General features: G+C 62.2%; 1 protein-coding gene across 1 annotated transcript in view; it reads right to left on the bottom strand.

The window, feature by feature from the left end:
• Positions 1 to 4,609: 4,609 nt before the first annotated feature.
• The window catches only part of GRK1 (G protein-coupled receptor kinase 1), a 15,008-nt gene continuing 4,350 nt past the window's right edge, over positions 4,610 to 15,267 (bottom strand). Inside the window, exons 2-7 of the mRNA XM_065570405.1 lie at positions 11,761 to 11,888; positions 10,131 to 10,288; positions 9,882 to 9,965; positions 8,777 to 8,901; positions 7,404 to 7,605; positions 4,610 to 5,025 (exon numbers count right to left, since the gene is read on the bottom strand). Of these exons, the coding sequence (XP_065426477.1) occupies positions 4,730 to 5,025; positions 7,404 to 7,605; positions 8,777 to 8,901; positions 9,882 to 9,965; positions 10,131 to 10,288; positions 11,761 to 11,888 (993 nt within the window). The 3' untranslated portion in view covers positions 4,610 to 4,729. The remainder of the gene's footprint in view (positions 5,026 to 7,403; positions 7,606 to 8,776; positions 8,902 to 9,881; positions 9,966 to 10,130; positions 10,289 to 11,760; positions 11,889 to 15,267) is intronic.

Genomic DNA, 15,267 nt, shown 5'->3' with positions numbered 1-15,267 from the left:
CATAGAATCATAGAAGATCAGGGTTGGAAGGGACCTCAGGAGGTATCTAGTCCAACCCCCTGCTCAAAGCAGGACCAATCCCCAACTAAATCATCCCAGCCAGGGCTTTGTCAAGCCGGGCCTTAAAAACCTCCAAGGAAGGAGACTCCACCACCTCCCTAGGGAACCCATTCCAGTGCTTCACCACCCTCCTAGTGAAATAGTTTTTCCTGATATCCAACCTGGACCTCCCCCACTGCAACTTGAGACCATTTCTCCTTGTTCTGTCATCTGCCACCACTGAGAACAGTCTAGATCCATCCTCTTTGGAACCCCCCTTCAGGTAGTTGAAGGCTGCTATCAAATCCCCCCTCATTCTTCTCTTCTGGAGACTAAACAATCCCAGTTCCCTCAGCCTGTCCTCATAAGTCATGTGCTCCAGCCCCCTAATCATTTTTGTTGCCCTCCGCTGGACTCTTTCCAATTTTTCCACATCCTTCTTGTAGTGTGGGGCCCAAAACTTGACACAGTACTCCAGATGAGGCCTCACCAATGTCGAATAAAGGGGAACGATCACGTCCCTCGATCTGCTGGCAATGCCCCTACTTATACAGCCCAAAATGCCGTTAGCCTTCTTGGCAACAAGAGCACACTGTTGACTCATATCCAGCTTCTCGTCCACTGTGACCCCTAGGTCCTTTTCTGCAGAACTGCTACCTAGCCATTCGGTCCCTAGTCTGTAGCAGTGCATGGGATTCTTCTGTCCTAAGTGCAGGACTCTGCACTTGTCCTTGTTGAACCTCATCGGGTTTTTTTTGGCCCAATCCTCTAATTTGTCCAGGTCCCTCTGTATCCGATCCCTACCCTCTAGTGTATCTACCACGCCTCCTAGTTTAATGTCATCTGCAAACTTGCTGAGAGTGCAGTCCACACCATCCTCCAGATCATTAATAAAGATATTAAACAAAACCGGCCCCAGGACCGACCCCTGGGGCACTCCACTTGAAACCGGCTGCCAACTAGACATGGAGCCATTGATCACTACCTGTTGAGCCCGACGATCTAGCCAGCTTTCTATCCACCTTACAGTCCATTCATCCAGCCCATACTTCTTTAACTTGGCAGCAAGAATACTGTGGGAGACCGTATCAAAAGCTTTGCTAAAGTCAAGGAATAACACATCCACTGCTTTCCCCTCATCCACAGAGCCAGTTATCTCATCATAGAAGGCAATTAGGTTAGTCAGGCATGACTTCCCCTTGGTGAATCCATGCTGACTGTTCCTGATCACTTTCCTCTCCTCTAAGTGTTTCATAATTGATTCCTTGAGGACCTGCTCCATGATTTTTCCAGGGACTGAGGTGAGGCTGACTGGCCTGTAGTTCCCCGGATCCTCCTTCTTCCCTTTTTTAAAGATGGGCACTACATTAGCCTTTTTCCAGTCATCTGGGACCTCCTCCGATCGCCATGAGTTTTCAAAGATAATGGCCAATGGCTCTGCAATCACATCCGCCAACTCCTTTAGCACCTTCGGATGCAGCGCATCCGGCCCCATGGACTTGTGCACGTCCAGTTTTTCTAAATAGTCCCGAACCACTTCTTTCTCCACAGAGGGCTGGTCACCTTCTCCCCATACTGTGCTGCCCAGTGCAGCAGTCTGGGAGCTGACCTTGTTCGTGAAGACAGAGGCAAAAAAAGCATTGAGTACATTAGCTTTTTCCACATCCTCGGTCACTAGGTTGCCTCCCTCATTCAGTAAGGGGCCCACACTTTCCTTGACTTTCTTCTTGTTGCTAACATACCTGAAGAAACCCTTCTTGTTACTCTTAACATCCCCTGCTAGCTGCAACTCCAAGTGTGATTTGGCCTTCCTGATTTCACTCCTGCACGCCTGAGCAATATTTTTATACTCCTCCCTGGTCATTTGTCCAATCTTCCACTTCTTGTAAGCTTCTTTTTTGTGTTTAAGATCAGCAAGGATTTCACTGTTAAGCCAAGCTGGTCGCCTGCCATATTTACTATTCTTTCTACACTTCGGGATGGTTTGTTCCTGCAACCGCAATAAGGATTCTTTAAAATACAGCCAGCTCTCCTGGACCCCTTTGCCCTTCATGTTATTCTCCCAGGGGATCCTGCCCATCTGTTCCCTGAGGGAGTCAAAGTCTGCTTTTCTGAAGTCCAGGGTCCGTATTCTGCTGCTCTCCTTTCTTCCTTGTGTCAGGATCCTGAACTCGACCATCTCATGGTCACTGCCTCCCAGGTTCCCATCCACTTTTGCTTCCCCTACTAATTCTTCCCTGTTTGTGAGCAGCAGGTCAAGAAGAGCTCTGCCCCTACTTGGTTCCTCCAGCACTTGCACCAGGAAATTGTCCCCTACACTTTCCAAAAACTTCCTGGATTGCCTGTGCACCGCTGTATTGCTCTCCCAGCAGATATCAGGGTGATTAAAGTCTCCCATGAGAACCAGGGCCTGTGATCTAGTAACTTGTGTTAGTTGCCGGAAGAAAGCCTCGTCCACCTCATCCCCCTGGTCTGGTGGTCTATAGCAGACTCCCACCACGACTTCTCCCTTGTTGCTCACACTTCTAAACTTAATCCAGAGACTCTCAGGTTTTTCTACAGTTTCATACCGGAGCTCTGAGCAGTCATACTCCTCTCTTACATACAACGCAACTTCCCCACCTTTTCTGCCCTGCCTGTCCTTCCTGAACAGTTTATATCCATCCATGACAGTACTCCAGTCATGTGAGTTATCCCACCAAGTCTCTGTTATTCCAATCACATCATAGTTCCCTGACTGTGCCAGGACTTCCAGTTCTCCCTGCTTGTTTCCCAGGCTTCTTGCATTTGTGTACAGGCACTTAAGATAACTCATCGATCGTCCCTCTTTCTCAGCATGAGACAGGAGTCCTCCCCTCTTGCGCTCTCCTGCTTGTGCTTCCTCCCAGGATCCCATTTCCCCACTTACTTCAGGGCTTTGGTCTCCTTCCCCCGGTGAACCTAGTTTAAAGCCCTCCTCACTAGGTTAGCCAGCCTGCTGGCGAAGATGCTCTTCCCTCTCTTCGTTCGGTGGAGCCCGTCTCTGCTAGCACTCCTTCTTCTTGGAACACCATCCCATGGTCCTTCTCTCCGACACCACCTGCGTAGCCATTCGTTGACTTCCACGATTCGACGGTCTCTACCCCGGCCTTTTCCTTGCACAGGGAGGATGGACGAGAACACCACTTGCGCCTCAAACTCCTTTATCCTTCTTCCCAGAGCCACGTAGTCTGCAGTGATCCGCTCAAGGTCATCCTTGTCAGTATCATTGGTGCCCACGTGGAGAAGCAGGAAGGGGTAGCGATCCGAGGGCTTGATGAGTCTCTGCAGTCTCTCCGTCACATCGTGTATCCTAGCTCCTGGCAAGCAGCAGACCTCTCGGTTTTCCCGGTCGGGGAGGCAGATAGATGACTCAGTTGTGAGTGACTGTAATTATGTGTAGGGAGGTGTAGTTAAGAGCTTATGACTGAATGACTGTAGATGTGTGTGCGACTGTGACTGTACACCTACAACTGGTGTGTGTGTGTGTGTGTGTGTGTGTGTGTGTGAGAGAGAGAGAGAGAGAGAGAGAGAGACTGACAGATTATGTGGCTGTGGTTGTATCTCTGAATGACTGTAGCTAGGCATGTGACTAAGAGATTGTCTGTCCCGCTGTGAACGTGCATCTGTGAGCGACTGTCAGGGGTATGCATGTGTCTTAGGAGACTGTACCCCCATGACCGCCGTTGGTGTGAGCTTGAAACCCTCCTGGCTGTGTTCTCTGCATCTACACTCAGCCACAACCCACAGAACGGGTGTGTCCCCACCTCCCTAGGGATGCCCGGGGCTAACACACAGACACAGGCTAGGCCAGCTACACAGCGACCACAACCCAATTTATTATTATATACAAAATTGGCTACTAAGCAGCTCACGACAAGGGGGTCCGGAGCTACCGCGCCTCCAGCCGAACGGCAGGAGAACATACACCGAACCGGACGGCGGCCCCCGGAGCTGGGTCACATGCCAGACCCTGGTGACCGGCTCTAGGTGACTACGGAAGGGATTTCGAATCGACCCCACCCCCGCCCCTCCGGTCCAGAGACAGGATGGGCCAGCCTAGAGGTGACAGGCCCAGGACGCCTGGGTTCCAATCCCCTCCCTGATGAGAGGGGATAAGCCCCCCACCCCCAGCAGTGTGTGAAATTGGGGAGGATCCTGGCAGTGGGGGATGGGAAGGGGAGTTACTTAATGGGGGGTAAAGCGCTATTGAAATGTTACGCTGATTATTAGCAAGGATTATCATTTTTCCCCGAAGTCCCATGCTCAAACTCCCCACCCCAGGAATGGAACCCAGGAGTCCAGATTCCCATCTCCCCCTGCTCTAAACACAGAACTGGGGATAGAACCCAGGAGTCCTGGCTCCCAGCCCCGCCCGCTCTAACCCACCAGACCCCACTCCCCTCCCAGAACCGGGGAGAGAACCCAGGAGTCCTGGCTCCTAGCCCCCCCCCCCCCCGCTCTAATCCTCCAGACCCCACTCCCTCTCCCAGCTCTGTTAAGGGAAGGGGGGCTGGGAGCCAGGACTCCTGGGTTCTCTCCGCATCTCATGCAGCTGTGAGACGGGGGCTGTAGGGGTCACCAAGTCCCTAGTGGGATGGGAGCAGGGGGCCAAGCCAAGTCTCTGGGGGGGTGACACAAGGTGGGGGGGAGGCGTGTTCCCACCCCCCCTTCACAGCAGGAGGCATGTCCCCGATTTGCTGCTGACGCTGTTGGCGGGCGCGTTGGGGTCGAGGTCCCTGGGGACAGTGCCCTTGGGCCCCCACACGTTCAGTTCCCCGAAGACGCCAGTCTCCACCATTTCCTCCTGCCAGGGGATGGGGATGTTGCCAGAGGAGAAGTCCTCGTAGAACGCCTTGTCCTGCTCGTCCAGCACCACGCCCTTCACCGTGGAGAAGGCGCCCACCTCGCCGATGTCCTTGGCGTAGACCGTCTTGGGGTCGGGCACGAAGGGCGGCTCCACCAGGCCTGGGGAGGAGGTGGGGGGCGCATGGAAACCGGGCTGGGGTGGTGGTAGGGGCGTGGGGTGACAGCCCCAATGCAGAACATGACCCGCCGCATGCACAACCCAACGCCGGGGACACGACCACCCAGTTCCCCACCGCAACCATCGCACGCACAACCCTGCCGCAACCACTGCATGCACAACCCAACCTCAGAGACAACACCGCCCCGTTCCCCACCGCAACCGCCGCACACACAACCTAACCCCACGGACACCACCACCCTGTTCCCCACCGCAACCACCGCATGCACAACCCCGCCGCAACCACTGCATGCACAACCCAACCCCGGAGACAACACCGCCCCGTTCCCCACCGCAACCGCCGCACACACAACCTAACCCCACGGACACCACCACCCCTTTCCCCACCGCAACCGCCGCATGCACAACCCCGCCGCAACCACCACATGCACAACCCAACCCCGGAGACAACACCGCCCCGTTCCCCACCGCAACCGCCGCACACACAACCTAACCCCACGGACACCACCACCCCTTTCCCCTCCGCAACTGCTGCACGCACAACCTAACCCCATGGACACCACCTCCCAGTTCCCCACCACAATCACTGCATGCACAACCCCACTGCAACCAGCGCACGCACAACCCAACCCCGTGGACACCACCACCCCATTCCCCACCGCAACCACCACATGCACAACCCAACCCCGGAGACAACACCGCCCCATTCCCCACCGCAACCGCCGCACACACAACCTAACCCCACGGACACCACCGCCCCGTTCCCCACCGCAACCGCCGCACACACAACCTAACCCCACGGACACCACCACCCTGTTCCCCACCGCAACCACCGCATGCACAACCCCGCCGCAACCACTGCATGCACAACCCAACCCCGGAGACAACACCGCCCCGTTCCCCACCGCAACCGCCGCACACACAACCTAACCCCACGGACACCACCACCCCTTTCCCCACCGCAACCACCGCATGCACAACCCCGCCGCAACCACCACATGCACAACCCAACCCCGGAGACAACACCGCCCCGTTCCCCACCGCAACCGCCGCACACACAACCTAACCCCACGGACACCACCACCCCTTTCCCCTCCGCAACTGCTGCACGCACAACCTAACCCCATGGACACCACCTCCCAGTTCCCCACCACAATCACTGCATGCACAACCCCACTGCAACCAGCGCACGCACAACCCAACCCCGTGGACACCACCACCCCATTCCCCACCGCAACCACCACATGCACAACCCAACCCCGGAGACAACACCGCCCCATTCCCCACCGCAACCGCCGCACACACAACCTAACCCCACGGACACCACCGCCCCGTTCCCCAAAGCAACCACCGCACGCACAACCCAACCCCACAGACACCACCTCCCAGTTCCCCCACCACAATCACTGCATGCACAACCCCACTGCAACCAGCGCACGCACAACCCAACCCCGTGGACACCACCACCCCATTCCCCACTGCAACCATCGCATGCACAACCCAACCCCAGAGACACCACCACCCAGTTCCCCACCGCAACCACTGCACGCACAACCCCACCACAATCACCGCATGCAGTACCCCACCACAACCACCACACACACAAAACCCAACCTCGGAGACACCACCACCCTGTTCCCCACTGCAACCACCGCACGCATAACCCCACCGCAACTACCGCACACACAACCCAACACCAGGGACACCACCACCCTGTTCCCCACCGCAACCACCGCACACACAACCCAACTCCATGGACACCACCGCCCAGTTCCCTACCGCAAGCACTGCACACACAACCCAACCCCGCGGACACCACCACCCTGTTCCCCACCGCAACCATCACATGCACAACCAACCCCAGAGACACCACCACACAGTTCCCCACCGCAAGCACCGCACGCACAACCCCACTGCAACCACCACACACACAACCCAACCTTGCAGACAACATCGCCCAGTTCCCCTCCGCACCCACCACAGGCACCACCCCAATACAATCACCGCATGCACAACACAACCCCGCCAACACCGCAGCCCTGGGGATGGGTTGTGGGGACTCCTCATCCCAGTTCTGTGGGGGGCTCGGGGGACGGGTAAGAGGTACCCCTCATTCTAGCATTTGGGATGGGCCTGGGGGGATCTCTCAGCCCTGGAGGATGGGGGCGCTCTAGGGAGATGGGTTGGGGGACCCCTCATCTAAGCAATGGAGGAGCTGGGGTGACGGATTGGGGGGGACCCCTCATCCTGGGGGTCGGTGGGACTTGGGGGGACTTTGGGGGGACCCCACAGCCTGGGAGGAGCTCCAGGGGAGACAGGTGAGGGGCTCACCCTGGGGCGAGGGGGGGGGGCGTGTTACCTGCCTCCAGCCGGCCCCAGTTCACCATCTGGAAGAGGGGCTGGGCCTTGAGCTGGGCGCACTGGTTGTCCCGGAAGCCCAGGCGGCCGGCGGGATCCTTCGCCATGAGCCCCTCGCAGGCGGCCTGGCAGGCGGCGCTGAACTTCTCAGAGTATTTCACCGGGTCGTGCAGGATGCGCCGGGTCACCTCCTTGTTCTCCACCTGCGCGGGGGGCGGAGTGACGGACGGGTGAGCACCCCCTTCCCGACGCCCCTTCCCCCTTCCAATGCCCCCCTCCAGCCCCCCGATCAGAGCCCCCCTCTCCTCCCACCCTGCCCCCTTCCCGATGCTCTCTCCCCCTTCCAATGCCCCCCTCCAGCCCCGCGATCAGAGCCCCCCCTCTCCTCCCACCCTGTCCCCTTCCCGACGCCCCTTCCCCCTTCCAATGCCCCCCTCCAGCCCCCCGATCAGAGCCCCCCTCCTCCCACTCTGCCCCCTTCCCGACGCCCCTTCCCCCTTCCAATGCCCCCCTCCAGCCCCCCGATCAGAGCCCCCCTCTCCTCCCACCCTGCCCCCTTCCCGATGCTCTCTCCCCCTTCCAATGCCCCCCTCCAGCCCCGCGATCAGAGCCCCCCTCTCCTCCCACCCTGCCCCCTTCCCGACGCCCCTTCCCCCTTCCAATGCCCCCTTCCAGCCCCCCGATCAGAGCCCCCCTCCTCCCACCCTGCCCCCTTCCCGACGCCCCTTCCCCCTTCCAATGCCCCCCTCCAGTCCCCCGATCAGAGCCCCCCTCTCCTCCCACCCTGCCCCCTTCCCGACGCCCCTTCCCCCTTCCAATGCCCCCCTCCAGCCCCCCGATCAGAGCCCCCCTCCTCCCACCCTGCCCCCTTCCCGACGCCCCTTCCCCCTTCCAATGCCCCCCTCCAGCCCCCCGATCAGAGCCCCCCCTCTCCTCCCACCCTGCCCCCTTCCCGACGCCCCTTCCCCCTTCCAATGCCCCCCTCCAGCCCCCCGATCAGAGCCCCCCTTTCCTCCCAACCCCACCCCCTTCCCAATGCCCCTTCCCCCTTCCAATGCCCCCCGATCAGAGCCCCCCCTCTCCTCCCAACCCCACCCCCTTCCCGACGCATCCGCCCCCTCCACCCCCTTCCCGACGCCCTCTCCCCCTTCCAACCCCCCCTCCTCCCCCTCCCCTTCCAGCCCCCAGGATCCCATCTCCCTCCTCCATCCCCCATCCCCATGGGTTGGGGGACCCCGGTGCTGGGTTGGGGGGGCTGACAGGGGTGGGTCAGGGACACCCCTTGGGCCTTGTCCGGGGGGGGATGATTTGGGGGCCCCCCTTCAGCCCTGTCTCTGGGTCCCCATGGTGGGGGGGTGGGGGGTCCCCATTTACTTTCTCCCCCCGGCAGCGAAAGGGGCCCTTGGCTTCGATCATCTCATAGAGGGTCACCCCCAGGGTGAAGTAATCCACGCTCCAGTCGTATTCCTCGTTCTTCAGCAGCTCGGGGGCCATGAACCCTGGGGGGACAGACAGGGGTGAGGGACCCCAGCATGGGGGATGGGGGGGGCTGGAAATGCGGGGCAGAGCTGGATGGGTGGGAGCTGGGAGGTGAGGGGGGATCTGGGATGGGGGACCCCAGCAAGAGGACTGGGGGGGCTGGAGGTTGGGGGCAGGGCTGGAGGGGTGAGGAATGGAATGAGGAGGAGAGGGGATGGGGGGCAGGGATGGAGGGGTGGGGGATAGGAGGAGAGGGGGCTGGGATGGGGAGGATGGGGGATGGGGGCAGGGCTGGAGGGGTGGAGGATGGGATGGGAGGAGAGGGGGCTGGGAGGTGAGGGGGGATCTGGGATGGGGGAACCCAGCAAGGAGGCTGGGGGGGCTGGAGATGGGGGGCAGGGCTGGAAGGGTGGGTGATGGGATGGGGAGGAGAGGGGGTGGGGGAGGGCTGGAGGGGTGGGGGATGGGATGGGGGGATGGCGGATTGGAGACAAGGGGGGATCTAGGATGGGGGACCCTGGAGAGGGGGATGGGGGGGATGGAGATGGGGGGCAAGGCTGGAAGGGTGGGGGATGGGATGGGAGGAGAGGGGGCTGAGTTGGGGGGCTGGGGGCTGGGAGGTGAGGGGGGATCTGGGATGGGGACCCCAGCAAGGGGCCTGGGGGGGCTGGAGATGGGGGGCAGGGCTGGAGGAGTGGGGGATGGGAAGGGAGGAGAGGGGGCTGGGTTGGGGGCTATCAGGGATTGGAGACAAGGGGGGATCTAGGATTGGGGACCCTGGAGAGGGGGGATGGGGGGGCTGGAGATGGGAGGATGGGATGGGAGGGGGGGGGCTGGGTTGGGGGGCTGGGGGATGGGAGGGAACTGGGATCTGGGATGGGGGACCCTGGAGAGGGGGCTGGGGGCTGGGAGAAGGGGGGAACAGAGGGAGCCCCCTGAGGCGATGGGGCAGAGGGACCCCCCCTTTGGGGAGCCGCATCCCCACACACACCACGCTTACCTGGGGTCCCGGCATACCCCTTGGTCTTCTCCTTTCCCTCCGGCAGCTCCACCGCCAGCCCCAGATCCGACAGCCTGACGTGCCCTGGGGAGCCGGGAACCAGCGTTAGACAGGCTGGGACAGGACGCCCCCCACCCCACGCTCCCCAAGAGACCCTCCCCACACGGACCCTCTGGTGGGCCTAGTGCCAGCCCCTCACCTCTGCCTTTCCCCTCACTGCCCCCCGGCCACCCCAGCCGCGCCCCTCACCCGCGTCATCCAGCAGCACGTTCTCCGGCTTGAGGTCCCGGTAGATGATGCGGTTCTGGTGCAGATGCTCCAGGCCGCAGATGATCTGGGCCGTGTAGAAAATGGCCCGGGGCTCCAGGAAACCGGGATTCTTCTCGTCCACGTTGTAGACGTGGTACCTGGGGCGGGCGGAGGGGGGAGGTGAGACAGAGATGCGGTACCTGGGGTGGGCGGAGGGGGAGGTGACACTGGAAACGCGGTAGGTGAGGACGGCGGAGGGGGAGGTGACATGGAGACGTGGTACCTGGGGCGAGAGGAGGGGAAGGTGACATAGAGACGCGGTACCCAGGGTGGGTGGAGGGGGAGGTGACACGGAGACGCAGTACCCGGAGTGGGCAGAAGTGGAGGTGGGACAGAGATGTGGTACCCGGGGCGGGCGGAGAGGGAGGTGACACAGAGACGTGGTACCTGGGACGGGAGGAGGGGGAGGCGAGGTGGAGACGCGGTACCCGGGGCGGGTGGAGGGGGAGGTGACGCGGAGATGCGGTACCCAGGGTGGGAGGAGGGGGAAGGTGAGACGGAGATGCGGTACCTGGGGCGGGGGTGGAGTGGGGGTGACACAGAGACACGGTACCCGGGGCGGGTGGAGGGGGAGACGGCGCGGAGACACGATACCTGGGACGGGCGGGGGGGGGGGGTGACACGGAGATGTGGTACCTGGAGACGGCAGGGGGGTGACACAGAGACGCGGTACCCAGGGTGGGCAGAAATGGAGGTGGGACAGAGATGTGGTACTCGGGGCGGGCGGAGGTGGGACAGAGATGCGGTACCCGGGGCGGGCGGAGGGGGAGGTGACACAGAGACGTGGTACCCGGGGTGGGCGGAGGGGGAGGTGACACGGAGGATCCCAGTGGTGGGGGATAGGTGGAGCCCGAGGATGGGGGGGCGTGTGACCAGGACACGGGAGGTGCGCTCAGGGGACCCTGCGCCCCGAGAGTCAGTGTTTGCCCCCCCAGGGGGCACAGAGGTGCCTGGGGCCAGCGGCTGTAACAGGGATGGGGTACCCGGGCGTGGGGTGTAAGACAGGTGACACGGGACTGCTACGGCTGTTTTTTGTCCAGAGAACTGAAAGCCCCCCCCACAAAACAACCACCAATATTTTGAAAACGCTGCCTCGGTGGCTCAAGGGAGTGGTAGTTAAGGTGCCTCGGACCCTCTTCTCTTCTATGGCCGGGGCTCCACTGCTGGACTACATCTCCCATGATGCATCACTGCCTGGGCTGCAGCATGGCAGTGCATCATGGGGGATGTAGTCTGGCTGGGGGACCTAGTGCCTAGAGGAGAACAGGGACATCATGTGATTGACCCACAACTCCCTTGATGCACCACACACTCCTCTCACAGCGAGGGGAAGCAGTGCCCCATGGGAACACCTGGCCATGGTGCATCATGGGAGATGTAGTCCTGCCAGGGAGCCTTGGCCCATGGAGAAGAAGGGGGACATGATGCATGATGAGGGGGTGTGGGGACAGACGGACGGATGGAGAGGTAGGAGGGGGGCACCCAGCAGGGGATTGTCCCAAGCCCCATGTTGCAGCCCCCATGCAGGGTGGGGCACAGAGGGGCCGCCCCCCACACCCCGCCCCCTCACCTGAGGTCTCCGCCGTTCATGAGGGTCATGACCAGACACAGGTCCAGTTTGGTCTGGAAGGCGTAGGCCAGTGTGACGATGAACCGGCTGTGCACCTTGGCCAGGATCCGCTTCTCCACAATGGCCCCCTGGCGGGGAGCGGAGAGGGCGGATCAGCTCAGCCCTGAGGCATGGGGGAGTTGCCCTCTGGACACCAGCAGCGCAGGGCACAGGACACACGGGTGGGAGGTGCTGGTCCAACACAAAGCCCCACAGAGGGGTCGGGGTCGGGCATGGAGGGAGGGAGGCAATGGAGTGAGGAGATGGAGGAGTATGGGGGGGATAGAGGGAGGGATGGAGGGGTGTGGGGGGATGGAGAATAGATGGAGGGGTGTGGGGGAATGGAGGGGTGTGGGTGGATGGAGGGAAGGATGGAGGGGTGTGGGGGGATTGATGGAGGGAGGGAGGGATGGATGGGTATGGGGGAATGGATGGATGGAGGGGTGTGGGTGGATGGAGGGAAGGAAGGAGAGAGGGTGGAGGGGTGAGGGGGGATGGATGGAGGAAGAAGGGGTGTGGGGGGATGGAGTGAAGGATGGAGGGGTGTGGGTGGATGGAGGGAAGGATGGACGGGTGGGGGGATGGAGGGAAGGAAGGAGGGAGGGTGGAGGGGTGTGGGGGGAGGGATGGAGGGAGGAGGGGTGTGGGGGGGATGGAGTGAAGGATGGAGGGGTGTGGGTGGATGGAGGGAGGGAGGGATGGAGGGGTGGGAGGGATGGAGGGAAGGAAGGAGGGAGGGATGGAGAGGTGTGGGGGGATGGAGGGAAGGAAGGAGGGAGGGAGGAGGGGTGTGGGCGGGATGGAGTGAAGGATGGAGGGGTGTGGGTGGATGGAGGGATGGAGGGAGGGATGGAGGGGTGTGGGGGGATGGAGGGAAGGAAGGAGGGAGGGTGGAGGGGTGTGGGGGGAGGGATGGAGGGAGGAGGGGTGTGGGGGGGATGGAGTGAAGGAGGGAGGGAGGGATGGAGGGGTGTGGGGGGATGGAGGGATGGAGGGAGGGAGGGATGGAGGGGTGTGGGGGGGATGGAGGGAAGGAAGGAGGGAGGGATGGAGGGGTGTGGGGGGAGGGATGGAGGGAGGAGGGGTGTAGGGGGATGGAGTGAAGGATGGAGGGGTGAGGGAGGGATGGAGAGAGGAGGGGTGTGGGGGGGATGAAGTGAAGGATGGAGGGAGGGAGGGATGGAAGGGTGTGGGGGGATGGAGGGAAGGAAGGAGGGAGGGAGGAGGGGTGTGGGGGGGATGGAGTGAAGGAGGGAGGGAGGGATGGAGGGGTGTGGGGGGATGGAGGGAGGGAGGGAGGGAGGGAGGGATGGAGGGGTGTGGGGGGGATGGAGGGAAGGAAGGAGGGAGGGATGGAGGGGTGTGGGGGGAGGGATGGAGGGAGGAGGGGTGTAGGGGGATGGAGTGAAGGATGGAGGGGTGAGGGAGGGATGGAGAGAGGAGGGGTGTGGGGGGGATGAAGTGAAGGATGGAGGGAGGGAGGGATGGAGGGGTGTGGGGGGGATGGAGGGAAGGAAGGAGGGAGGGTGGAGGGCTGTTAGGGGAGGGATGGAGGGAGGAGGGGTTTGTGGGGATGAATGGATGGAGGATGGAGGGATGGAGGGGTGTGGGGGGATGAAGTGAAGGATGGGGGGGTGAGGGGGAATGGATGGAGGGAGGGAGGGATGGAGGGGTGTGGGGGGATGGAGGGAAGGAAGGAGGGGAGGGTGGAGGGGTAGGGGAGGGATGGAGGGAGGAGGGGGTGGGGTGTGGGGAGGATGGAGGTGAGGGATGGTGGGGTGGAGGGGGGGGGGATGGAGGGGTGGTGGTGGGTGGGTGGTGGGGGGGGGAGGGTGGAGGGTGGGGGGAGGGGGTGGGTGGGTGGGTGGTGGGGGTGGAGGGAGTGGAGGGGTGGGAGGGGGGTGTGGGGGGTTGGAGGAGGGAGGGTGGAGGGGTGGGGGGGGAGGGTGGAGGTGGGTGGGGGGTGGAGGGGTGTGGGTGGGTGGGTGGGAGGGTGGAGGGGTGTGGGGGGTGGGGGATGGAGGGTGGGAGGAGGGTGGTGGGGGGTGGGGGGGATGGGTGGGTTGGAGGGTGGGTGGGGGGGTGGGGGGGTGGTGGAGGGGTGTGGGGGGGTGGGGTGTGTGGTGGGTGGTGGGGTGGGTGGGGTGGGGGGGGGGGTGGAGGGGGTGTGGTGGGTGGGTGGGTGGGTGGGGGGGGTGGGGTGGTGGGTGGGGGTGGTGGGTGGAGGGGTGGAGGGTGGAGGGTGGGAGGGTGGTGGGGGGGGGGGTTGGTGGGGTGGAGTGGATGGTGGGGGGGAGGGTGGTGGGGTGTGGGGGGTGGTGGGGTTGGGTGGGTGGGTGGTGGGTGGGTGGGGGGGGTGGGGGGTTGGTTGGTGGGTGGGGGGTGGGGTGGGGTGGGTGGGGGTGGGGGTGGGGAGGGTGGGGGGGGGTGTGGTGGGATGGGTGGGTGGGGGTGGGGGGATGGGTGGGATGGATGGTGGGGGGGGGGTGGAGGGTGGGGGTGGGTGGGGGTGGGGGGGGGGTGGTGGGTGGGGGGGGTGGGGTGGGATGGAGGTGGGTGGGGGGTGGAGGGAGGGAGGAGGGGGGGTGTGGGGGGATGGAGGTGGAGGGGGGTGGGGGGTGTGGGGGGAGGGATGGAGGGAGGAGGGCTGTGGGGGGGATGGAGGGGAGGAAGGAGGGAGGGTGGAGGGATGGAGGGAGGAGGGGTGTGGGGGGGACGGACGGGGGATGCCGGATCCCCCCTATGCAGGCCGGCGGGGGGGGGGGGGGCTGGGGCTGACCCCGCCCGACCCCCCTCCCATGAGCTCTGAGCCCGGCGCCTCCTGCCAGGGAATCCCGCCCGGATTAGAGACGCTAATTTGCTGGGATCAAAATAACTCAGGGGGCGGGTGTGGGGGGGCGGTTCTCCTGGGGACGGGGGCCAGGGTCTGGCTGTGTGTGTGTGTGAGGCTAGGGGTGTGTGAGAGAGACGGTGTGTGTGTGTTGGGGGTCTGTTTGTGTGATTCACGACCTGTGTGTGGCTTTGTGTGTGTGAGAGAGAGAGGGGGCTCTGTGTGTGTGTGTGTGTGTGTGTGTGTGTGTGTGTGTGTGTGAGCCTGGGGTGTGTGTGAGAGACACTGTATGTGGGGGGGTCTGTTTGTGTGTGTGAGATTCTGGGGGGGACTGTGTGTGTGATTCTAGCCCTGTGTGTGTCAAGCTGTATGTGGCTTTGTGTGTGTGTTTCACTCTGTGTGTGTGTGTGTGTGGCTATAGGTGTGCATCAGGTTCTGTGTGTGTGTTTGAGGGTGTGTCAGGCTAGAGGTGTGTGTGAGAGACACTGTTTGTGAGATTGTTGGGGGCTGTGTGTGTGATTCACGACCTGTGTGTGGCTTTGTGTGTGTGAGAGAGAGAGGGGCTGTGTGTGTGTGTGTGTGTGTGTGTGTGTGTGTGTGTGTGTGTGTGTGTGTGTAGGGGATGAATCTAATTCCAG

This window comes from Chrysemys picta, chromosome 16 (genome assembly GCF_011386835.1).
Source record: "Chrysemys picta bellii isolate R12L10 chromosome 16, ASM1138683v2, whole genome shotgun sequence".
In the NCBI taxonomy this organism is placed as follows: Eukaryota; Metazoa; Chordata; order Testudines; family Emydidae; genus Chrysemys; species Chrysemys picta.
This window is presented reverse-complemented; position numbering and strand designations above follow the sequence as displayed.